The sequence below is a fragment of the Anarhichas minor genome, unplaced genomic scaffold, assembly GCF_050575085.1.
Source record: "Anarhichas minor isolate MPS153535 unplaced genomic scaffold, ASM5057508v1 ptg000002l, whole genome shotgun sequence".
NCBI classification, from domain to species: Eukaryota; Metazoa; Chordata; class Actinopteri; order Perciformes; family Anarhichadidae; genus Anarhichas; species Anarhichas minor.
The window spans coordinates 7,635,564-7,661,291 of NW_027466448.1; the positions used below are offsets into that span (position 1 = coordinate 7,635,564).

Sequence of the window (25,728 nt, forward strand, 5' to 3'; positions counted from 1 at the left end):
ATGTGTCCTTTCCAGTTGTGGGTAAGGACACAGATTGGCGAAAGGATCTACTGGATAGGCCTGAATGACAAAGTCTCAGAGGGAGTCTACGAGTGGAGTGATGGGAGCCCTTTCATAGAATACATAGCGTATGTAATTCTGTTCCAGTGTAGAAAAAGCTTTCAGTTCTTTAATATGTAAATGAAAAAAACCACTTAAAATGTCCACATCCAAATGATCTCTCTCCTGTTTCAGATACTGGATGGCAGGCCAGCCTGATAACTGGGGCGATGAACCCGGGGAGGACTGTGGTCAGGTGATAGGATCAAACTTTGGACAGTGGAATGACGAGAACTGCGCCGTTGAGAGGAGATATATCTGCAAGCACAACAACCGTAAGTCCACAATATATTTTTTAATTATTTTCATGTAAAGTTTACCTCAATAAGAAGTTTGCTCAGATCAGATACTGGATCATGAGGGGCTAACACATCTTCTCTTTTCTGCTCTTTAGCAAATCCTGGCCCACAGTGTGACTTAGCAAACGGCTGGAGACAGTTCATTTCCAACTGCTACAAGCTGAAAGCAGATACCAGGAAGAACTGGGCGGCAGCGAGACATGACTGTGTGCAGGAAGGAGGAGACCTGGCGTCCATTATCTCAGCAGAAGAGGAGCAGTTTGTCACAGGAACAATGGACGCATCATGGATTGACCTCTGGATTGGGCTTTCCACACTGGTGAGAGGAACATAGTGTTTTTTTATTGTGTAAAATTGTCTATGAATATTAAGTACAACCGTGTGAAGATGAGCTTTCTTCCTCCAGAAATGCAACAAGATTTCCTGTCAAGTTGAAGCAGGAAGTGATGTGTACACCTGGTCTGATGCTCTCCCTCTGGGGACTTACAGAAACTGGGCTGACGGTGAACCGACGGGGTAAGATATCATATTGTTAGGGTGTCATTTAAATATTATAAAGTATTTATTTGTGCAATCAAAGGTTTAAACACAAGTTCTCCAACAGCGATACACAGGCCGGCGCATGTTCTGCAATCGTCAAAGATTCATCAGGCGAATTTGGGAAATGGAAATCCCATGTGTGCAGATATGAGCGTCCTTACATGTGTAAACGACCACTGAACAGTAAGCTGGATTGTTTTGGAAATATGCAAAGATGATGTCTCTTCATTTCTTTATGAAAGTGCAATAATTCAATAAAGATGCTTTGCTTTTACCGCTAACATTATCCTGTTCTTCCTCTGACACTCGCCTCCAGCCATCTGCCCTGCTGGCTGGCTGAGCTTCGCTGGCAGTTGTTACTGGCCGGTCAGTAATGTCAATCTGTTGACCACCTGGCACGAGGCCCTCACCAAGTGCTCTGATATAGGGGCCCACCTGCTGATTATAAACAGGTAGGAGAGAAGCAAAACTATGTAACTTTTAAAAGAAGAAATAGCACAATCTTCCTCTTACAAAATGAAAAGTTGCATTCTTAAGACGTAAAGGCGACTCTGTGTAACACACATAAAGTGCTGTTAAAGAAGAAACAAGCTGACAACTCAACGTTGACATATTATTGCCGTATGAAGTTTTAGCCAGTTGCCTATTAACACATCAAGCAGACACAAAACAATGAGATAAATGTCCAGTATTCACTGTCTTAGCTCTGTTTTCCTGAGAGAAATATCTGTCTCTTAAGTTGCTAAATGCTCGACTAAGTTCACCAACAAACTTTGTTGGCCGTTTGTTGCTGAGTAGGCAGCGTACAGAAGGTTTATCAGAGCTTTTTCATTTAAAACAGCTGCCTGCTGTGGGCAGGAAACCAAAACAACGGGCTAAAAAAAAGACAAAAAAGCTGAGTAGCTGATCGGGAGAACAGTAGAAATCTTACCCTGTCTGTCTTTTGTGTCCCGTTCCTTGTTCCTCGTGTGCAGTGAAGAGGAACAGTTCTTCATAAACGGAAAACTTCCAGACTTTCACCAAGTGGACATTCCTGACATCTGGATCGGTTTATCAGGTACTGTACACACAAATAAATCTCATGGTGCTATTTGTAAAACTCTCTTGTTGTCTTTGCGATAAACGTGATTTGTGAATTTGCCCTTTTCATTTGTTTGTGATGTCACCAGATAAGGACCAGGACGGGGATTTCAAATGGGTGGATAAAACAGCGATAACCTTTTCCAACTATGGTCCTGGTTGGCCCAAAAACACTGCCGGCACCTGGGACTGTGGACAAATCTACACAGGTAGAATTAGCACTCTCCACTCTAGCCCTAAATACATTTGACACGTTTTCAGCTGAGGCTGGCATTGCCGGACCAACATCAGTTTATTCTCTCTTCCAGGAAAATATGAAGGAAAATGGGAAACAACCAACTGCTTCAAGAGCCTGGGTTACATTTGTGAGATGACAGGTGGACAGAACATCAAACCTACTTCAGCTCCCGGTTAGTCAGACGTCATGTTTCCTCTCTTCACATACCGTCTAGCTGAAGATATGTTGATAACTGTTGCATGTTTTTTTTGTTTCAGATTCCCACTGTGACCCTGGGTATTTGTTGTACGGGGACTTCTGCTATCATTTTCAGAGTGAGTCGGTGAAAAACTGGCATGACGCCGAGGCTCACTGTAGCGGAGAGCAGGGTCACCTTGCCAGCTTCCACTCAGAGGCAGAGCTCAGTTTCTTAACTGGTGAGCAGCTAAGAAAGCAGTTCATCCCATAATCCTGAAATATAACATCAAGAAATGATATGAACGCTGTGAATAGAAATATGTTGTTTGAAATTAAAATGAGCTTGATATGTTCTTGTCTTTTATCTTCAGCTCACATGCCAGGGGAGTCCTGGGTGGGTTTGAATGATATCAATGTTGAAAACCACTTTGTATACACGGATGGAACTCCTTCAGTAAGTGACAAAACCCATGAACATATTGTGTGAAGCACGTCACTGTAATATGATATCATTTAGACCCTAAGAAATGAAATAATCATGATCCCCAGCATTTGGAAATCATGGGATCCTTCTTGTGAGGAGCTTTGTGTGTCCTGACTGTTTCATCATGACTGGGGTTTCTTTTCTTTGGATCTCAGGACCCCCCCCTCCCATGGGCGCCCAGCCAGCCAGACAACTGGGAGGGCGACGAGGACTGTGCGCACCTCAGAGGGATGTCTCACCCTGAGCACCCTGGGAAACTCAATGATGATTTCTGCACCTCCACAAGGGATTATATCTGCAAAAAAGGTGTGATGCACTGTGCCTTTTATTTAAGTGTCTCTTGTGTTGTAAACAGACTGTATTTTATAGTTCTTGTATGTCTTGTCTCTCCGTAGCCAAAGGACAAGGACCTCCTCCCCAGCCCCCGACATCTGGACCAGGTTCACTTGATACTCCACTGATCAGTGCACTTCCGCATGCTCTGAAACTGATGTGTTTATCTTGACATGTGCATATGTGTACTGTTGTGTTCGTCACAGGGTGGAATGAGAAATGCGGCTCTTGGATGTCTGACCCCTTTAACGACTACTGCTACCTGTTTAACTACCTGTCGATGAGGCCGTGGGCAGAGGCTCGAGCCGACTGTGTGAACCAGGGAGGAGACCTCATCAGTATCACCGATCCCTTCGAACAGGCCTTCATACAAGGTATGACTTTTACATCTTTACTCCAATATTCTGACATGGGATTTCTCTTTTTCTTCTTTTTTTTATCCCAATTTAATTTATTTCTATTATTGTTGCCTTAGTCCTGCTTATTCATTTCAAGTTTTTGTGTTTGTCCCAAAATTCATTGAGTATTGGATGCATAACAGTAGACTTGAATATACCACGTAAGTATGTTGAAGGACTATATTACGCCATGCTCCTTGTACTAGTTATGTGCTAGCTATTTTTATTTCCCCAAATATTTGTACTTAATGCAGTGACCCCCAATAATCTGTTGTACTCTAGATACCTAAAGTATAATATATACTGTTGAGTTTAACATTCTAGCAATAACCCAATTTAAACTTTAAATATTTTTAATTTTGTTGTTGCTTTAAAGTCACTGCTTGTTGCATTTTTGTCTGACTGCAGCATCTTTGAAATCTTTCTCATGGTTTCTATGAATAGTGAGACCGAGTGCTGCCGCTTGCCCACCCGCCCGCTGCTTGACTCATTTTCTGTAACCTGTGTAGCATTAAAGCATGGCTGAATTAACAAGACGACAAAAGACAAATTCTACTCATAGTGCCTTTAAACAGTAACTTAAAACCTGCTGACAATCTTCTTTCCACTGATCTACAGTGGTTTAACCTCTCACTTTGCTGCAGTGATGTACAGGTGTACTCAGGACACAGTGACATCACTGTTGGTTGTGGTTACAGGTGCAATAAAGCCCACTTCTGACCACACCCAGGAGGTGAAACAGGCTTTAAAACGTCTTCCACACCAAACCTTTTCTGGTAGAAAGAAACTTTAGTTGGATCTATTACTAAGCTTGACTCACCCTAATTAGTTTTTGTTGTGGTTTTCTCTCAGGTGTGATCCAGTTGAGTCCCACAGGTATCTCTCTGTGGATGGGCGGTCATGACTCCGTCACTGAGGGCGGTTGGGAGTGGACAGATGGTGCTCCTTTCAGATACATTCGCTGGAATGCAGGTTAATTTGAAGCCAAATACATTCTGCTCAATTTCTGTACGAAACAAAACGTATGAGGATTATTGTCTTGCAAAAAAAAAAAAGACAACTGAATTCCCTTTCTTCACAGGTAACCCAGACAACTATAACGGTGAAGACTGCCTGTCTATACTAATTAACAACGGCTACTGGAATGACGACAACTGTCTGAACAAAAGAGGATACGTCTGCAAACGGAAAGGTGAGATATGTTGCTTTAATTGTTGTTGTTGACACTTGCAAACAGATATTTAGGGTGTTGATAGATGTCTGTAACACTGTACTCACATTTCCTTTCAGGAAACACACCTGAGCCTCCTCCACCTCATGATGGTAACAATACCTCTGGATCAGTCAACAAAAAAATACGCTTTGATCAGCAAATAACATGTAAAACAGCAATGAATTTGTCATCATGCAAAAACTTTGAATTCTTCCTGCTGCAGGTTTCATGACGGCGCTGGTGTGCCAGGACTCCTCTGCTGTCCTTCACTGTCCGCCCGAAAGTGTAATTAACATCCAGTCGGCTTTCTACGGACGAAAGAGTGATACCGTCTGTCCACACTTGGGTGGATCAGAAGGTGGGGGCTGCTGCGCAATAGCCTGTCAATGTGTATAGATGCTTTCTGACTGGTTGTTTTCTGTAAATCATATCAAATTGAAAAGTAAACATTGATCTATGTTTAACCAAAAGGTAATGTGTGTTCTGTAGGAAGCTGCACTGTGGAAGGTATCCTTCCTCGCTATAGAAAGCTGTGTGACAACCATCCCTACTGCTTTGCGTACGCCCATACGGAAGTGGACCCCTGTCCCACAATCTCCAAGTACCTTGAGATCGTCTACAGCTGTGAACAAAAAGGTGGGCGTTTCCTTTTCTTTGATTCATTAAAGTAGTTTAAAATCCAACCTCCATGTCTCCTGGAGTGTCAAAAATATTCCCCTGATTTTGTTACAATCGCAGCTGAGTGTTAACGTTTTGGCTGCTCGCAGTGTGTCTGCACGGCCTGGGAGTCGAGGACAGGAATATCACGGACACTCAGCTCTCCGCTTCTTCCTCCATTGGTGCCTTCACTCCCAACAAAGCCCGTTTGAATGGAAATTCCTGCTGGATGCCTTCAGGAATCCGTACGTACCAACCCAGCGGTCACACGTATGAAATCATATTTGAATAGATGGTTAAAGGTGAAGACTGGGTTTCATCTCTATTTGATTAGTCTCATACTATATCTAATGTACTTTCCTCCAGCAACCTCAAGCTGGATCCAGGTAAACCTTGGCCAGACCAGAAAAGTAACAGGAATAGTAATCCAGGGTTGTCCTCAAAACGAATACTGGCTAACCAAATACAAGATCCAGCACAGTATGGACGGAACGAGCTGGACTGACTACACTGCTGACGGGCAGGTGAGTAAACACAGACGGCCACCTGACAAACTTGAACATGACAGAGAAGTCCAGAGACTTCCCGGTTCAAACGCAAACTGTGAAGACGGGGAACAGGTAGTTATTTTTTATTTCCATCATTTCCAGTTTTTCCAAGGCTCAACAGACAGAAACAGTCCTGTAACTCAGCTGCTGGGGACACCCGTGTCAACTCAGTACGTCCGCATCCTCCCAGTGGAGTTCAGTGGTCAGGCAGGCCTTCGCTTGGACGTGTTAGGATGCACACCGGACTGTAAGAAAACCACTTTACTAGTGTTACAAGTCTACATCCAAATTCCCCCAAAAATATGTTTTATCATCGATCTACTGTGATATCGTCACAAATAAACACTGATGGTCAATAATTCCAAAATTGCGGTTTTAACAGATGCTATCACATGCGGCAATGAACCCAACTTCAACTTTGCCAACGATAAAATGACGTGAGTGAAACCTGCAATAACATTTTTAAACAGAGTGATGTTCTGCATATTATATGTCGCATTTGTATTCTGTGGGATAACATAATGTTTTGTGATATTTCCATTCGTCATACACACAGAACCAACTGATTCTCATGTGTCTTTCAGTGTCCATTGTCCATCACATTGTGCCAATGCTTATCACAGAGTGTACGGCACGTCAGTATATCGTGGGGTATGTGAGTGTTTTGTCATATCTGTAGCACAAGTTCTCTAAACTGTTGAGGAAGTATAAATATATACTTCTATCTCTGCTCTGTCTCCTCTAACAGGACTCGAACATCTGTGCTGCAGCTATCCATGCTGGAGTGATATTAAATGACGTTGGAGGAGACTGTACTTTGTTGAAAGTGGCGGGACAGGACTTCTATCCCGGCTCCACCAGGAACGGCATCACCTCATTTCAGTAAGTAGCCGAGTTTCAAACCAAGTCCTTATTCTTTGTGCGGTGCAGTCCTGGGAGGCAAATTCAACAACACGATTATTTTCCTACAGATATGATGGAAACTATGCTGTGTCTTACACTTTTGCAGATGGGGGTGAGTTGAGATGCATTGACAATCCCTTAATTCTCTTTCCTCTGAGCAGACACTGTTTTATAAAGGAAAAAGTAAACACTGTGTGTGTTTTTGTGTATTATTCAATCCATGGTTGATTGCACTGATTCTAACTTCTGTGCTACAGAGCTGAGGTGTTCAGGGCCTGACTGGTATGAGTTTGGAGAGTTCTGCTACAAACCTTTTGGAGACAAAAAGACGTGGCATGATGCCCAGGACACTTGCAGGACTCTGGGTGCTGAACTCGTATCCATCCTCTCGATGATGGAGCAGAGCTGGCTGGAAAGCTACCTGTACATGGGTATGTATCTTGGAAAATAGGTGGTGAAAGCTAGTTTAATGATAAAAAAAAAAGTGATCTCTTATCCATTCCCACATAAAACATTTACGGGTATTGATTTCATTTTGACACAGTCAGCTTGCGGCCTTTGGTAGGCTGCCCAGAGAGAGAAAAGAAAAAAGAAAGCGAATTGATTTTTCTTTTCCGGGTTGTCTTTTACAGCCACCACTGACGTGTGGACTGGTCTGAATGACCTGTTTGTGTCTGGTATGTTCACCTGGTCTGACGAGCACATAGTGACCTTCACTTACTGGGCTCCAGGGGAGCCCAACAACCACGATGGCTTCGCTGAAGACTGTGTTGAGATGTTACACCAGGTGAGAAGGATGGAAAAATAGTCTCACACACACACCAGTATCACACATTTTATACTTCAAATACAAAGCCAAAATTCGACCAAAGTGTATCCTTATTCATTTTTTCATTGTTCATTTCATATCTGTTTCAGACTGGACGATGGAACGACGTGTCCTGCACCGAGCTCAATACCTACATGTGCAAAATGCCCAAAGATCATTATCCAGTGCCCTCTGTGAAACCCACTGTGTACGGATGCCCTCAGGTAGGACACACTCTAACCATACGCTTTATTTCTTCAGTTCTTTTTTTTGAAGTTATGATGCTTGTTGAACGAGAGCAACAGTCTATGTTGTGTAACGAGACTGTGATATGTGTCAGGGCTGGGATGCATACGGCTACTCCTGCTACTGGATGGAGGAGAGCACCAGGAGCTGGTCGGACGCTAAGGATTTCTGTAAAGAGCAGGACGGCTTCTTGCTGCACCTCGGAGACGTGTGAGTGACAACCTATCTCCCCTCCTTTATTATCCTCTAAAGGAAAAACTCTTTACTTTTAAATCTATTGTGTGCAATGATGTATATTGTTCATCTTTTGATTTTATGTTATGTTATTGCTGTTCAGAAAAGTAGGACACATTATTTGTAGGGGCCCAGTTGTATTGATTTAACCCTTGCCCTCACCCTTCGTGTGTGTGTGTGTGTGTGTGTGTGTGTGTGTGTGTGTGTGTGTGTGTGTGTGTGTGTGTGTGTGTGTGTGTGTGTGTGTGTGTGTGTGTGTGTGTGTGTGTGTGTGTGTGTGTGTGTGTGTGAATTTAATGTTATTGTGATGTTGCTCTTCAGGTTCTCTCAGGACAATATTCTTTTGCCAAATATCTGAACTGTGTAGCTTGGAAAGAAAGACCAGATGAATTAATAATGGCGGCAGATTTAGCATCTTCTGTCTTCATAATGCAACGACCTGGTTGGCTAGAGGTTTTGATTCAATCGTCTCTCTGTCGTCTGCCCTGCAGTTATGAGCAGGCACATTTTACAGTGACACTGTCGGGAAAGACCGGTTTGTGGTGGACTGGCCTGCGTGCTCGAGGAGGCTCTAGTGGAGGGGTCGACTACATCTGGGACAACGGCTCACCCCTCACCTTCACTCACTGGGACAGAGACCAGCCAGGTACAGACCTAACGCTCCCCCTTACATCAGCTGGACAGGATGATACAGTAGAGACGCATTGCAAAACACAACTTGTCCTTTTCCTCTCCAGATAACGGGGATGGTACTTGTGTGGCTATGACAACGGGTGTGATCGGTGGTTTCTGGGATGACAAGCAGTGCTTAGAGGAACACGCCTTCGTCTGTGAGAAATTCAGGCCCGACATCACCCCGCCCACCAAGGCCCCGACTCCTCCGCCTGCACAGGGCTGTGTTACTGGGTGGACAGCTCTGCCTCACTTCAGAAACTGTTACCGGGTAAACAAGGAAGCAGATTAAACAGCTAAAACCATGATTCGCCGCGGGGGTCATTAGACTGGTGGTCAATTTTCAAGTACTGATTTATTGGATGATTTATTACAGCTCTTCCACAATGTGGACTGGTCCATGAAGAAAAGCTGGGGAGCAGCACACGAGGACTGTGTCACCAGAAGAGCTGATCTGGTCAGCATCCACAACCAGGAGGAGGAAGAGTTCCTAGCTCTATACAGCAAAGGCACCAGCAAGTGGATCGGCCTCAAGCACAACCCTACAGAAGGAGGTGAGTATAATGTGCGATTCATAGAGTGGACCCTGGTGGAAGATAATTGGGACCTCACGATCATTTCCATTCCCGTAGGCTATTCTTGGAGCGATGGCACACCTCTCTCGCACACCAACTGGGGTCCCGGGGAGCCCAACAACCACGAGGGCCGCGAGGAATGTGTAGAGATGGTGAGCAACACCAACGGGACCCACGCGTGGTGGAATGATCTCAACTGTGACGCTCACCAGGACTGGATATGCATGATTGCTAAAGGAAAGAACCCCGTCCTGCCCCCAGTGCCCCCACCTCCACTCCCAGGTAAACTGTTCCCACAATGCACCTATCCTACCTGCACGAACAAGTTTCTGTTTCCCTAGTGTTTATTTGAGTCTTCCACTTGAATGCTTGATAAGTGTGAAACCTTTGATACAGCATGTCTGGCAATATTTCTCTTGAAAGAGATGCTTAATATCAGTGGGTCTACCAGGTTAAATAAAGGCTACTGTGTGTCTGGTTTTTAGGGAATACCTCATATGTGATAGGCTTTTTTTTTCAAATATAAATAATGAGCAGATCATCTTCATGTTTGTTTTTTCATATCTCAACCCCTCAGCTCCTGATTGTGGTACGAACCCCGGCTGGAGGAAGAACAACAACATCTGCTACTACTACAACGACACCGACATAGTGGACTTCCACACCGCTATGCACCGCTGCTACCAGGAAAAGGCCTCACTCGTCTCCATCCACACCAGAGACGAGCAGGCATACGTCAACACCATGGTACTGTCTGTTTCTCTTCAGCAGAATGTGTTGTAATATGTTCCAGTGAATTATGATTGAGTCACGTTGTACTGCTCTTCCAGGTGGGGACGGGCGAGGTTGCTGCAGCTTGGATTGGAATGGCAATGTTTGGCATTGCAAGTGGACAGTACATGTATGTGTATTTTTAAGTGGTTGGTGCTAGGACAACATCACAGCACTCACATTTAAGTGGAATATTAAGTTCAAGGTGTCTCTGTTTTACCTACACAGGTGGGTGGACTTCTCCCCTGTGACATACACTCACTGGGGTCCGGGTGAGCCCAACAACGCCAATGGGGAGGAGCAGTGTGTTCAGATGAACAGACATCAAGGTATTGAGCTTCCATCCATCTGTTGATTTATCGCGCTGAACTGTTCACTGATCGGACTCCTGTTGGTGACATTCACGATGAACTCTGGCTGTTTAAGGTGGATGGAATGATGCCAATTGTGGTCGGGCCGGAGCAGGTTACGTCTGTAAGAAGTCCCCTGGAGATATCCACACTCCTCCTCCACCCACACAGCCCTGGGAGGGCCACTGCCCTGCAGGTAACACACACTCTTAAAACATACTAAATTATATGTGTTCTTTATTTATTAAAACATGCACGATATATGTAGATAAATATGTATGTTGTATTTTAGAGCATAGGCACTCAAAGTGCAGTCATGACTTTTAATCACATTTTTTAATGACGTTTTATGACATATTATATTACTTTTTATGTATTTTTTTTTTTACGACATGCTATGCTGTCATTTTTCAACATAATACACTAACTTTATGGACATACTATAGTATGAAAATATGCAATTTTTGCACTCTGACAGACTATGAAAATTTTATGAAATTATGAAAATTCTACATTATGATTTTTATTTGACTGTTTTTGTTATTGCATCAATGTGGTTCAGTGCCTTGATTCATCAGGTATTTAATTCCTGGGATTGAAGTCCCGTCCAGAGAGCAAGACACATCAAAATGGGGGGGTTTGTTTGGAGCTTCCTGTCCTTTCTTACCCATTGCTTATTATACATTATGTAATATTATTGCATTAAAAGTACTTTATTTGACATGCACCAATCAAGCTGTAACTGTTAATACAACCTTTAATTATCTTTGAACTATGATATAACCTATTAATCTTCCTTCTCCTGCAGGTTGGATGCGTTTCAACAACAAGTGCTTCATGTTCAAAGGGAAGAAAGATGACATTAAAGCGAACTGGACTTATGCCCGGAGCTGGTGCAAAGACCAAGGAGGAGAGCTGGCAGTTATTGATAACCAGTACGAGAATGGTAAGAAGAAGAAGTTAAGAAGTTAACAGTCCAGTGGCCTCAGGCCAAAAAGACCACTGTCTATATTTTGATTCTCTCCTCTCCTCCAGACTTTGTCTCTAGTTACCTGAGGGACCTGGAGCTTCCCACGTGGATCGGCCTGTCGGATCTCTTGCTAGAGAATCAGTACGCCTGGAGTGACGGGGTCAGCCCTGTGCTGTACACCAACTGGAACGACAAGGAGCCCAACAATGCAGGAGGAGCAGTGAGGATACTTTACCGACACTACAGAGTTATTCATAATGATAATAATGTGAACCTTTTTTACTCTCAAACAGGCAGGACTAAAACCTACACATTGTGCTTTAAAAGCTCAAGTTTCTAGTTCGATGGCTTTAAGCTCTCTTCTCATCCTCAACAGGAACACTGTGTGGCGATGGCTCACGGACCCCTGATGAGTGGCAGGTGGAACGATGACGGCTGTCATAAGGATCAGAGCTTTGTCTGCTCCAGGAAGAAATGTCAGTTAAAATTCCAATTGTTTGTCATTTTGCTCAAATACCATTCGTTTCCTTTTAGTCTCAGAAATTACAGGAAACATCTCAGACATATTGCAGCTAAATCCCTGTTCAGGCCTTACTTATAGACATTACTTCATCTGCTTCCACATCAGCAAGCAGCATCGACCCTCCACCCCCAACCAAGAGCCCCTGTCAGGAGGGCTACATCTCCTGGTACCGGAACTGCTACAAGCTGGTGGAGGAGCCGGCGACGTGGGACGCGGCCCAGGCGGCCTGTGAGCAGCAGGGAGGCGACCTGGCCAGCATCGACATGAGCTATGACCAGGCCTTCGTCGCTGGAGTGGTCCTGCAGGGCAAAGCTGACGCCTGGATCGGACTCAGGCGCAAGGTGCTGTTAGGGAGGACAAACTAAAAAGACATTTAAGTTGGTTTCAGATCTATCTGACCTATCAAGTGTGAGGTCAGACCAAACAACCCACCAACTGTTAGTAACAATACTTAATCACATGTGAAAGTCCTGCATTCAAATCCTCCTTAAGTAAAAGTACAGAAGGATGATCTGACTTAATCGGGCGTTACATTTATTGATTTATAAGCGTGTCAAAAAGTTTAGAGGGGAAGCATTTAGTTTGGTGGGAAAATATCTGTTTTTTTTTTCGTAAACTGACTCTTTAATCATTGAACCCAAGCTTATGTCATCTTGTAACGCAGGAAGATGGCGCCTACTCATGGACAGATGGCTGGCCAGTTTTTTTCACTCAGTGGGGACCAGGAGAGCCCAGCAACATCAAGGATGAGGGCTGCGTTAGCATGCACGCCTCACGTGCGTTCCACGGGACCTGGAACGACACCAAGTGTGACCAAGCTAAACCCTACGTCTGCAAGATCTCCTCAGGTTTGTAACACAAAGTGAACAGACTTTTCTTCATTTAAGGTACACAACGTAAAGTGTTGACGGTGTCGCATCATTTGTCTCTCAGAGCAACCGCCGCCGACTCCCGCCCCTGGTGATGGGAAGTGTCTGCCGTTCTGGATTCCCTACGGCCGCTTCTGTTACTACGTGTACAACGGTCAGCAGGGTTTCTCTTGGCCGGACGCCCTACACTACTGCCAGACGGTCAAGGCAAGTCTGGTGTCCATCCACAGCAGAGCGGAGGTGGAGTTCATCAGGAACATGAACTACACCAAATACCACCACATATGGATCGGGCTCACCAGGGACCGCAACTGTGAGTGTAGAAATGGACAAAGAAACAATGATACGAATGGTTTCTTTTCCAAGGACTGCTTTTAATGGTGGAACTGTATATGTATGGTTCTGTAGTTGGCTGGGGCTGGACAGATGCCACGTCTTTGGGCTTCCTCAACTGGGCTCCCGGTGAGCCCAATGAAGCCTTTCACCCCGGGGACGTGGCCGAGGAGAACTGTGTGGAGATGTACCAGGACGGACGCTGGAATGACAACAACTGCCTGCAGAAGAGAGGCTTTGCATGCCGCCACCGCCAGTGTAAGGATTTGTTTTATTATTATTTTTACATTTGGTTGGAATATAGTACTGCAGGCTCATTTCTGCAGCTTTCATTTTGGTTTTTAAAGCTCTTGTGTGAAACCTGATTTTTCAGACTATACGACAGATGATGGCGGTGACCCAATTTTCCCCACTGATGGTCCAGATGTGAGCAGTAAGTGGGACAAAGTGCCAGATACGATGTTCTTCACCATCTACTTTTCTCTGCCCGTGTATGCAGCTGGTTTTCAAATAAACGTAGATGTGCAACCGATGACGTATTTGGATGTTGGGTAGCTTTAGAGACGATCAACATGAAAAACTGTGTGTTAACATCCCTGCTGACACAGATGTCATATTTGTTTGTACAGATGGAGGGGTGATCGCCGGTGCCGTCATTGCAGCCATTGTGATTTTCAGCTTGATAGCTGGACTGCTGTTCTACGTCTTCAGTGTCCGGGGATACAAACTGAGCGTCCCGAGTCTGCCAACAAGAACAACCACTCCCGTCGATGTGGTGAGTGTATTGATCAGCTTGTTATGGTTGTGTGTGTGAACACGTTTTCATGGGGAGTGTAAATGCTAAGTTGTGTCATTCTTCTGTTGCAGCCTGCTTTCAGCAACCCCAATTTCGCAGGAGAATCAGACACATAAACATTGAATAAGTCATTCAAGTTTTGTACAGTAAATTTACTTTTTTTTTTTTTTTAAATAAATCAGTGATAATGAAGTCTCCAGAGTGCTTTAAGATTCAACTCTATTGTACAGTATGTATTGTTATGCACCAATACAAATAAGATGTATTAATCTTTTGTTCTAGTGCAACAGTTTAGAAAATTTGTATATGTAATTCACTGTTCATGTTATTTACTGACCTTTACCACTAAATTGTGTAATTCTTGTTTCCTTTGAGAAAAACAAGAGTAAAAAAAACAATAAATTGACAACAAAACATTTATTTCCAGTGTTTATTCATCTCTGTACACTGCAACACAAATTCTTTACATATTTCACAAAAGGAAAAAAGCATCCTTCAAAGATGTTTCTGAACAAGTATTTGTCAAGAAGTGTAAACTTGCAGAGTAATTCAGAAATGACGAACAAACGATCGAGGATGATGGAAATAAAGCCACAAGTTGCAAAAGACAAGAAACAGTTGAAGTCGCACTATTTATGAATGTCAAAATGACCTTGTGTGTAGTGTCAACATTTTAGGAAACTTTAAAGATCATTTCTTTAGATGCCCGATGATGATGGGTACATAAGTATTCCCAAATGCCGTGGCGTCGGTGTACTCGCTCCTTGAAAAAAATATCACTTTATCATTTATGTGACAAAATAAAGTCAGGAACACTTTTGTGATCCTGGTTTAGCCCTTTTATGGTGTAATGACACAGACTGAATTAACAAGCGAAACATTTCACACCCAATGGTACTCATTTCAACACGCTAATCTAAAGCAATGTTTCTTTTCCCACATTATTTCATACCAATTATCTTTGTATCCCCTGTGAAACTGTAATAACTACATCAACGCCTCACTAAAAATAAAAACTACAACCAACAAAACCCATGCGTTATTGCTTCCAATCAAAGTTACACCGAACAAGAGAGAAGACGAGCACAGCCCTGCCGGTCTTTGGAACACGGTGTTCTTTTGTCCAGTAATGCTCTGAAGTGAACTACAAATACTCAAAAGTGCATTCTTTAGTAAGCGATTGTTTGGCCTTTTATTCTACTCGCACAGATTTAGTAAACAATGCAACTCAACGAAAGTGTGGAGAAACAGAGGAAAGCAGCTTCCTGGTGCAAAAACAAAACAAAGGGAACACTGCTGTAGTTTCATATCTGTTGAAAGACTGTGCTGGTCCCACTATACTTTAAAAAGGTAACTCAAACTGACTAACGCGGCCAATGTCAACGACTACATCCACCTCTACACTCAAGGAAAGTCAGGGTTGTAAAATGCCCCCCCCACCTTTTTTTTGTTCTTGCAAGTATTTAAGATGTTTACTGAACTTTGATGCTTGTATAACTCATTAGATGGAGGGCACAAGTGCACATTTTTTTAACAGGATGACAAGAATAAAATATAATCTTCTTTGGTCTGACGACAGCCCGAATCACTTCTGACCCTGAGCTTCAACCGTCACATCAACAAAACCATGTGACATCAGAGACTCGAGTCCCTCAGCTCTCAGGTGTTTCCAATCATCAGTCGTTACGACACAGACGAGAGTCAAGATGATCACGAAGAAATGGTAATGCCTTAAAATTTGACAGATTCTACAGTTTACACAATGATTTCATCATTCATCAAAGACTGAACCTGACAGGCCAGTCTCCTCCGAAATCACCAGAAGTGTCTTACTTTGCCTCATTAATCATGTCCAGATTTATCTTTGTTACGATATTCATAATTCAACCGACGTGTATGTAGTTCTGGGAGGGCAAACGTCTCGGTAACAGTACAGCGGGGGTTTTTTATTGCACAAAAACTGATTTGATATTGTTATCTGGCCCTTTTGCAACAATATCCCCATATTTGACTTATCTTTACTTCCTACAAAGTAAACATTAGACCGCGTCACCAGTACAAATGTTTTAATAAATGACTCCTCGTGATTTGTCGGAGAAATAAACTTTAAAAAAAATACAAAATCCCTGAATCCAAATCAAACAGATCTTTCAGACTGCACAGGGAAATTTAATCTCTCTTTTAAGAGAAATTAAATAAAAATCATGATCCATTTGAACAACGAGTACGGTGCCTTGTAGTATTACTTAATAAATCAAATGTGTGTCAGAACTAGCAACACAACCACATGATAAGGCAGGGGAGAATTATAGTGCCACCAAATGGCACTTTTGGTTATATTTCATGCGCGTCACTCCTGAATATAGAGACGTGATTCACTAAATGATTCCAACACAATAACTGACTAACAAGACATGAAAGATGTAGATTACAGCAGATGAAACCTATGTTCATAAAAGTGCAAGAGAGAAAGTGAGAGACACCGAAGTGGACGTGAGGGGAAACAATAAATAAGTGCAATGTTCAGCGTGGTATCAAGAACACACATCACATCAGAGGACTTCCTTGTCTATCTTTTTCTTTTTTTTTCTCGATGAGATGAGTTCATGTGAAGTAGAGAAAACTGGCACAAGCCTGAGGGACAGTCCAGGTCGGTATGGGAGCATAACACACAGAGGTGAAGTAAAGGTACAGCGAGGCGGCCTGAAGGGTTCGCAGGTATTCAGTGACGGGAGCAGGTTGATGGTCACTTCACCTTTTGGCTGTCCAGCCTCAGCCAGTGGACGCCCTGTCTCGTATAACCGACCACAGAGCTCATACTTGACGCAAGGCTCAATGGGCCCATAAGTGTGTCCAGCTCTGTCAGCATACCTGAAACATAGGAGAAATATGCAAAGCATCATACATCAAAACAATGGACGTCCAAACATTACCATTATTATCAAAATTCCCCCCCCCCTCTGGTCCCATGTCATCTAGTCTGGGAGACTCCTTATCTAATGTTAATCTAGGTTTAGAGTCTAAGCTTACCGCTGCCTCTTTGTGCCAGCTCCTCCGCCTGCTCCCAGATGTCATGAGCGCTCAAGAATAACATAGTGATGTTGACGTAGCTGAATGCCACTCGTCCGATGGCCTGGGGAATGACCACAGAGCTGCCGACAGGGTCCACAACCAACCCGCTGACACTGTGGTTGGAGCCGGGACCTGAGCTGGTGGAGGTGTTGGCTGGAGACGGCATGTTGGGGGTGTAGGACGGTGTGTCTGTCACTCTAAAAAGATACGTGGAAAGAGATAGACTTTTTACAACAAAGACAGCTCTGTGCAATATGCCCAAACAGTGAATGAATGTAACTGCAGTGACTTACTTTAATGTTACTACAGATGGATCGGGGGTTGTTGAGTTCTGAAAGAGGTCCACATTTAATTAGCAAAACACAAATTGGTTCTCTTTACAACTACTAGATCAAATGTTGGAATTACCTAAATAATTGCAAAATAATTACAGTGGCAATAAGGAGCGATGGCAGCACATGAATACTTACACTGAAGTGGTCTGTGAGCGTCTTTGAATACTTGATTGCAGTTTTTTGTTTGTGGCGAAACATGGCCATCTGCAGCAGAGACTGGCACTTCAGACTACAAGACACAATGAAATGTTATTCAGTTATTCATAGTTCACATGATTCATGAGACAAAACAAAGAACAGACTATTTTGTATGACTTTAAAATCAAAGTACTATGACTATTTCATTTTTTATGACTAATATACTATGAATTTTTAAAACATTCTGTACTGACTTTTCTTTACGACATGCTATAGTAAAATATTTTAATGGCTTTTTACATACTACACTAATTTTTTATTGCATTTTTCGACATACTATACTTTGACTTTCATATTTTTCTACGTAATATACAATAACTATTTCTTACATGACTTCTATCGACATAGCACATACATGTAATCTCATGAGACACTGGTTTGTGGAGACACAGCACATGAAGTATGGTCTACCTCTTACCACAAAGATAAAAAGTCCTTTTCTGAGGGTGAAGCAGAGGCGTCCACTGAATTTTTAAGTTTCAGTACAAACCTGTGAGAGTGGAGAATGTGGCGGTAAAACTAATGCATGAATCAAATTCAGTTAAGGAGCCAAAACGTTCATTGAAATTTAACTTGGATACAAAAATTCAATGTCTGTGACTATGACAGGGTGGAAGAGCCTATCCTGCACACTTACAAATATGCAAACTAATAAAACTACAAAAAACTACTAGTGCAGATGATAATGATAAAAGCGGGTTCGTACTTGAGCAGTTCCACTGTCTCTGCAAACATAGTGTAGGAAGACATTGAAATGTGTGGATCTTTTTCCATGGCAATGCCACTTTCAACGAAGTACATGGCCGCATCCAAGTAATTGAAAGCTTTACTGAGCTTATCTGACTACAGAGAGAGAGCAAAAATTAATTACTGCAGTCATTTTAGTCAATGAACTAAAAGCAAACAAAGGGAGAACCTACCTCTGCATCGGCTTTGTGCTTCAGTTTTTTGGCCTCTTTTATGTAATGCTTCACTGGGTACTGCCTACAGGTGAACACATCATTTATTAGAGGACTAACAACAATGTACAACTAACAATTTATAACACCACCAATGTCTGTGGGTAAGATCTCTCAACTGTCTCTGTTGTGTGACACAATACAAATCCAGACACAGACAGCGTTTTTGGGGACATAACAAATGAAAAACTTTATTTTAGAACAACTTAGCAGCGAGGCAGATAGGATTTTACCTTTCCTCTAATCTGAACAAGGGCCTGCTGCTCAAAGCTTTCCTGGGGGGCTGTGAAGAGGACAAGATGTCGAGGTTGCTCTTTGGTGGCTTCTGTTAGGATTACAATGCAGACGTTTGGTTACAATTTGAATAGTTTACCTTTTCATGTACCAATTCATTAGTAAGCCGAAGCTCGTCTCAGGAAAAGAAGCGATGCACTAACATGCATACGTGAGCTAGGTGCTTGTATCCTGTTACCTTTCCAAGGTGTGGGTGTACTGTGTGCTTTCCACTGCTCTTCTTGTGCTTTGTGCTCGAGTCTTTGCTCTTCACAGCCTCCTTACTGGACTCCTGGGTTTCCCCAGAGCTGCGTTTGTGCACCTTTGGGCCTTTAGCAGGGTCTTTGGGTGTCAGAGGCTGCTGCAAAGGAACAGGGTTTTTCTTTGCCTTCTTTCGCTCTCTGTCATCTTTTGAATTGCAGGAACGTCTGCAAGTGACAACATTGGAGAGCTTTTGAGATCTGACACACTCTCAAAAAAAAAAAAAAAAATGTAATTTTAAAAATGTTGATGTTATCCCTGGTAAAAAAAAGAAAAAAACACAAAAAAGTACGGGAGTCCTCTGATTTAGGGGACCTACTCCAGTTTGACAGAAGCATGATTTGATGAGGTATTCTTGTTTTCCAGCCTCTGTTTCTTCCTGGGAAGAGTTGCATTGTCTACCTCGACCTAGAAGACAACAAATCACACATTATTATAATAAATATATTGTACATGTACGCCAACTAGAGCAGGCCTCTATATCTCACATTTTGAGATATACTCTTTGTGCTGGTTTTGGCGAGTTTGTGTGTAGTAGAAGCATCCCTGCCCCCTCCATCTTGCTCTATGACCAGTGCTGATCTCTTTGCAATGCTGGGTATGTCCTGGTGGTTTCCCGGGGTCGGGGGGACTCTTGAGAGCAGTCTTAGATCAATCTTCACCAGCAGGTGTCTAGAAGGCCTGTGGGGCTCCCGAGAACTCTTGGCTATCTGTCCAGTCTTCCCTGAGTTCTTGTGGGTTGTTTTGTGAGGAATCTTGGTCCCCCTCTGGCAGATGGTCTCAGACTTTTGTTTGCTACTACTGATTCTGAGTAGTCGAGCTGGCAACAGCTGGTCAGGCTGAGCAGGACTTTGGGTGGGGCAGGAGCAGGGGACAGGATATTGCACACCACATGATGGACAATGACCACACAGGACCACTGCGACATCAGGCTCTTCTCCAGCCTTCCGTTTGTCAAGTGACGTGCGTTTAGAAGTCCTTTTACTGTCTCTTTTAGTGTCACCGTTACCCTTGCTTTTCTTGCTACGTCCTGTTTTCGTCTTTACCTTGGGTCTATCTGTGAAACAGGGGTCTTTGTCTTGCGTGGCGACAACTTCCTCACACTTCACACCGATAGCTGCCTCAGTGCGATCTGGGCAACGTGCCTTCTCTGGTATTGAGGAGCGTTTGTTGAGTGAAGGTTTCCTGGAACTGCTACAGCTGTTCAAATCAACGACGGGGGATTTTTGGCTACTTTGATGGTTATAGTTGTCCTGAGGGATTTCGCTGTGCTGCTGGAGCTTTGCAAGTCTATCAGTGAACTCTCTCTGGTGGGTTGAAAGCTGAGGTTTGGACTCCCTGGTGGGGTCGACGACCTCTACACTGAGTGAGAGTTTGGAGCTTTGAGTGGGCGGTGGCTGTTTGTGAGCGGGGCTCTCAGAGGCATGTGCACTGCTTTGACTCTCAGGGCCGGAGTTCTGCTGGCTGGACCGAATCCAGTTCCCCAACTGCCAATCACCATGGGCCACTGCAGGAGCATCAGGCTGAACAAAACAAAAAAAAAAAAAAAAACATAAGAAAGTCACAAACATTGTGATTTTAGAAAATGAGAAGGAGCAGAGAAAGCATGTCATGTGTCCTTTATTCAATATGAACGATATGTACAATAAAGGACAAGCAGCAAGTTACCTCGGTTTTGATGTTGGAGCTGCTCACGGGGAGTTGAGGCGGCTCCTCGATGGCGCCTTCACTCTCCGACTCTGATCTTGAGCTACTCTCGGAATCGCTGGAGCTGGCGGACTCTACCCCTCTGGAATGTGCAGCTTTAAATGAACTGCAGCAAACACACAAAAACACCACAATAACATCACATAGAAGTGCGATAGTGACAATGAAATAAACACAGTGGTGCACGTGACCAGGCTGTGCTGGTAAACAGCGCATTTGGAATGTTTGAGGAAGAAATTTGTTTTTTTTTACTTGCAATTCATTAATTCTGTAAATAATTTTTTCTCTGAAAATTAGAGCTACAACAAGTAATCGATAAGTTGATTAATTCAAAATGAAGCTACTGATCGTTTTTGTCATTTTTCTCAAATGTGTAGATTTCCTTTTTATTAATGATAAGAACATTAATATATTTACATTTTAGTCTGTTGGTCAGATAAAACAAGTTATTTGAATACATCATCTCGGGCTGTGGAAAATGATAACAGGCATTTCTTTATTATGTTCTATACACAAAACAATTGAGAAAATCAGCTTCAGAGTAATTGATCCTAATGACAATATTTGTTATCCGTTTGAATGGATAGTTGAAAACAGCCTGCAAACAATGTTCCTCGGGGTGTCAACTTACATATCTGCTGTGTGTCACAAAAGAAAAGCCAAATGACTCACGCTGAGGGGCTCTGCTGGACGAGCTGGGATGGATCTGCAGGAGAGGACTCACAGTTTTCTAAAAGAGAGGACATTAGTTTAACAAAACAATTAACGTATGTTCTTACATACAGTACTTACATCTCTTTCATCAAACAATCTAATGCATTGTTTTTGTAAAAAGGAAACCAATACGTTTGATTTCCAGCTTCACCTCCAGAAGCAACGATTATATCACCGCTGCTTCTCTTAATAAAGTCCTGAATTCAAACTTGCATCATTCATGTCAAGTAGATCTTTGATCATCATACTACGTATATAACACAGTAACCTGTTCCTAAATTGTTTTGCTAGCATTTCCCCAAACTCCAGAACTTCCTAAATTCCACATCTGTTGCACGAAAACGGTTTCTCTTGCTCAATGTAATTTTAAATAGAACACACAACAGACCCACTGCTTTTGTCACGCATATAAAGGCCAAATACTGTGTAAATATTGGTGAGATAACAGCTGGTCAAACAGACATTATCATGTGATATGAAATGAATATGAACTGGGAATGAAAGTTTAATATCTGACTGACTGAACAACTGTCTGAATCTGGCTTCTTAATCCTGTCTCAAACACATGTTGCTGTAAATTTGCATTTATGATGGCCAATACAAACGGGTGTTTTTGTATTGGATTGCACTATACAAGTATTTATTTAGTGTTGGTAAAATACTGCACCCTTTTGTAAATTAATTTTTCTGGCAGGTGCTTCAACAGCCAGGCGACTACCAACGGTAGTGCCGACAGATGTTCTAAAGCCAGAAGCACTTAAAAGTCAAAGGATAGATGAGATAACACAAGGGAGAAAGGAATGAGCAGAAGTGATGGAGGAATACCAGCGAGTGATGAAAAAAAACTAACTTCCTCTCTTCTGTAGGATTGCTTCTTACTCTAAGCAGAGGTTTATTTGAGATAAAATTGCAGGGTGGTTTCTCTCCTCTGGTATTTTGTGGCCAGTTCACAGAATAGGGCTCAATGGTTGTACATGTTGCCGTAAAAACATTGCTCTGAAGAAAACACAAGTCTGAGAGACGATCAGCGAGACTATTAACTCTATGGATATTAAAAAGCGAAGAGAGGAGAATATTTACGCCACACCGCCTTCCACCAATGATGATCAAACCTCCAATTTTATCAACAGGCTGTGCTGCAGATGCTTTATGACGACAGATCGAAAGACTCCAACCGTTTGCACTCAAGTGTTCATTTTCCCTGATAGAGTAACATCATTTCTATATATCATGTTCATCTTTGTTGTGTGCCTGGATTGTGCTCTGCTATATTCCCTCATTACTCACTTTGTCCTGGACATGAAGAGACAAGCTCCGCTTCCTGTGAAGACACAAAACACAAGCAAGCTTTTACCTGGGTCACACATGTGTTTGATTTAGAGTTGTACATTTGCATCTACATTTAAACTAAACTGATAACTAGTGAGGAGATGAAACAATTGACCCGAGAGTGGTGTGATTCTAAACTCAAAAGGGTTTATCCAGTCTCAACATGAAGATCCTCATCAAATTGCATGGCGACTTGTTAATCTGACATTATGAAGATAGCATGTGCAAATTATAAAATTTGATTTAACGGTGGGGGAAATCAATATCCACAGTTCAGCCATGAGTCCATTTCCTGTGTAGCTGACAATTCTACCTCATGTGGAAGCTCATTATCCATCCACCACAGGAATAAATCAGAGACAGATGTTTTCACTGAAGAGGTTACAGCTTAGACTAGACGTTAGGAGTACTTTTTAGTGCATCACAAGGATTCTTCAATCACAGTGTGCTTCATCTGAGATGGTAACGCAAGCAAGGATGCAGGATTACTGCGACCAAGACCCCTCCTCCTATATATACACACGGCAGCAGCGGCGGTGAGCAAACAAATCAAGTTGGACTTTACCCTGGCTTGGAACAGGGACTTGGAGGGCTCCTCTGTGCTCGGTGTCTGTATAGCTGTCAGGAGAGGGGGCCACGAGTGGGTCATTTCCTGTGGAGGGGATTAAAAAGAGTGTGATGTGCCAGGAACCTGCAGACTTGGCACAATTACAAAACAGGTGTCACTCTATATTAAATAAAAACAATGCATGCAGGTGTACTCATCCCATCTATTTCAGATTTAGTGACAGCACATGATAGTTTCTCTCTTTGCAACTTGAATACAAGAAGCCAAGTGAGAACCTCGCATTGTAAAAAGGTTGTAAATATTGTAAAGGAGGCGCAGGAAAAGAAAGAGCAGCAAGCGTGAACTGGTTAAATTAAGTCAAGAAGATTAATACAAAACTATTTATTTCCTTAGAAGATTCTTTCATAATTTTCCAAATTCAAATGCAAAGCAAACTACAGCAGTGTGAACATCTACTCTTTGTAATAAAGCACTTACAATACACGTGTGCTAAAAGAGTGGTTCTAGACATTTATAACATTCTAAAAGGTAATCTAGTTCAAGACTTTTTATATTTTGTGTAAAATTAATAAATTATGCAGAAGTAAAATTTCCCCGTGCATTGCATTTACATCTGGACTCACCCTCAAGATGTCTTTGACACACAGAACTTCATTTGACCTCGTCTGAAGAAAGGAAAGGAATAAAAAAAAAAAGATAGTTATTCAATTATAACCTGAAGAACAAACGTATAAAGATTTGTTGAGGGCTACAATTTTACAGAGCAATCCATTTATTATTATTTCACAGGTCAAAGTTAAAAATAACTAAAATCCCCTTCACATCTGTTTTTATCCTAACTCCCATTTTCATCTCGAATTGTTCATTCCTTGTTGCATGCGGTGAAGAGAGGCACAGAGCCCAGCAGAGAGCAGCAGAGACTCCCTCATACTAAAGCAGTGACATTAGTCATTTTCTTTATTGTTGCATTAAAAAAATGAACGTAAAAAACAAACATTAATTCAGTTATTACATACAAAAAGCGAATTAATTGTCCTTTTAAACATACGTCTTTCCATTTAATGACAAAGTAAATGCATACATAAAGGAAATACAACAATGTTTATCGTATTCCGCTTTATTTTTGGTTTGTTTGATGCCTTTTAAATCTTCCACAGAACACCAAACTAAAGATGAAAACACACTTATAGCGTAGACCAACTTAAAAATCCTGCACCCTATGAATGAACATTCTGCTTTATGGGGGAGGAGACAAAACATTACAAGCATCAGTAAATATAATGCAGTCCTACACTACACCACAGCTAACTTTAAGTGTGAATCGCTAGATGAGTGACGCAACACCCCGTATCAGGCAGCAACGTGGGCCAACCTCAACATCAGAGAAATAGTGCGTGTGGATGAAAGGGGTCAACAGGCTGCATTTGTGATTGTTTTCAGGCCCGTCCTTCAGTCATTCCTTCTGAATGGACAGTGTTTGAGATAAGGCTAGAATGAGCGGGCCCCCGGAGCAGTTATGTAAGTTGGTGACAAAGCTCATTTATTGTTCTGCCGCTGAGCCCAGGGGTGAAGTTATCAGAAGGCAGCTGAGGTCACATACACACACAAACCAACCACAGGTTGCTTGCCACATCTACCATGCTACGCAGTATGACATGAGACAGCATGCTCAAAACTGCCACGCAGCATTATAATTAACAGGAACTACTAATAGTGCAGATCATTGTCTCTAACGTGTGTTTTTTTTTTTTTTAAATGGCATTGTGTTTTCTCTAGTGTTGCATTTTAGCACTTCAGGACCATCACAAGGCAGAGGGCTGGAGAGTCACGGCTCACTCAACAGGTTTACTTTTGTTACACCAGTTCAGCTGTAGTTTAGATTCCTGATCAACAGTTTTTTGCTGTGTGTGCACAAGCATGTCTGCTCTCTGACCCCTTTGTATTGACCCGTACCCTAACCCTAACACACTGTAACTGCATTTCTTCTTCATGTCTTCTACCTCTCAAACTGATTATATTGTAGATCCAAACATGTCTCATACATGGCTTATTGCAGATGTGGAACTTAACTCCAGAGTGTTGGAGAATAAGTAGCTGCCTAGAAATCTTGCACTGGATTACTCCCAGCAGTGATAATAGCAGCATATTCATCACTGCTGTTACTGCTGCAGGATGGTAAGGGGAAGGTGTTGCATG

The 25,728-nt window shown here is 42.6% G+C and overlaps 2 protein-coding genes across 2 annotated transcripts in view; one reads left to right on the forward strand and one right to left on the reverse strand.

Annotated features, from left to right (window-relative positions):
• On the forward strand, positions 1–14,534 carry LOC142946559 (uncharacterized). The gene is made up of 48 exons (XM_076087955.1): positions 1–128; positions 235–374; positions 494–717; positions 805–914; positions 1,003–1,121; positions 1,255–1,390; positions 1,913–1,995; positions 2,108–2,227; positions 2,327–2,428; positions 2,514–2,672; positions 2,805–2,887; positions 3,073–3,223; positions 3,313–3,357; positions 3,457–3,624; positions 4,501–4,620; positions 4,730–4,840; positions 4,939–4,971; positions 5,085–5,219; positions 5,351–5,497; positions 5,629–5,763; positions 5,885–6,042; positions 6,169–6,313; positions 6,449–6,503; positions 6,651–6,717; positions 6,815–6,948; positions 7,038–7,081; positions 7,227–7,400; positions 7,602–7,756; positions 7,888–8,001; positions 8,118–8,233; positions 8,749–8,903; positions 8,995–9,200; positions 9,306–9,483; positions 9,562–9,786; positions 10,082–10,251; positions 10,335–10,405; positions 10,504–10,604; positions 10,702–10,821; positions 11,434–11,571; positions 11,661–11,815; positions 11,972–12,071; positions 12,224–12,459; positions 12,783–12,966; positions 13,052–13,300; positions 13,396–13,578; positions 13,694–13,753; positions 13,950–14,095; positions 14,188–14,534. Exons 1-48 carry the CDS (start codon positions 1–3, stop codon positions 14,230–14,232), a joined length of 6,333 nt encoding a protein of 2,110 aa, XP_075944070.1. The 3' UTR covers positions 14,233–14,534.
• The window catches only part of aff1 (AF4/FMR2 family, member 1), a 15,750-nt gene continuing 4,554 nt past the window's right edge, over positions 14,533–25,728 (reverse strand). The window contains exons 4-19 of the mRNA XM_076090096.1: positions 24,156–24,197; positions 23,530–23,616; positions 22,923–22,956; positions 21,594–21,651; positions 20,883–21,027; positions 19,703–20,737; positions 19,534–19,622; positions 19,153–19,381; positions 18,914–19,005; positions 18,642–18,705; positions 18,428–18,564; positions 18,140–18,211; positions 17,659–17,752; positions 17,482–17,519; positions 17,147–17,385; positions 14,533–16,987 (exon numbers count right to left, since the gene is read on the reverse strand). Of these exons, the coding sequence (XP_075946211.1) occupies positions 16,863–16,987; positions 17,147–17,385; positions 17,482–17,519; positions 17,659–17,752; positions 18,140–18,211; positions 18,428–18,564; positions 18,642–18,705; positions 18,914–19,005; positions 19,153–19,381; positions 19,534–19,622; positions 19,703–20,737; positions 20,883–21,027; positions 21,594–21,651; positions 22,923–22,956; positions 23,530–23,616; positions 24,156–24,197 (2,580 nt within the window). The 3' untranslated portion in view covers positions 14,533–16,862. The remainder of the gene's footprint in view (positions 16,988–17,146; positions 17,386–17,481; positions 17,520–17,658; positions 17,753–18,139; positions 18,212–18,427; positions 18,565–18,641; positions 18,706–18,913; positions 19,006–19,152; positions 19,382–19,533; positions 19,623–19,702; positions 20,738–20,882; positions 21,028–21,593; positions 21,652–22,922; positions 22,957–23,529; positions 23,617–24,155; positions 24,198–25,728) is intronic.

Bases quoted from the DNA above. Each gene is read 5' to 3' on its own strand.
- LOC142946559 (XM_076087955.1), top strand. From the start codon at position 1: ATGTGTCCTTTCCAGTTGTGGGTAAGGACACAGATTGGCGAAAGGATC. The intron at 375-493 runs GTAAGTCCACAA...TCTGCTCTTTAG, and splicing joins TATCTGCAAGCACAACAACC to CAAATCCTGGCCCACAGTGT. The intron at 2,228-2,326 runs GTAGAATTAGCA...TCTCTCTTCCAG, and splicing joins CTGTGGACAAATCTACACAG to GAAAATATGAAGGAAAATGG.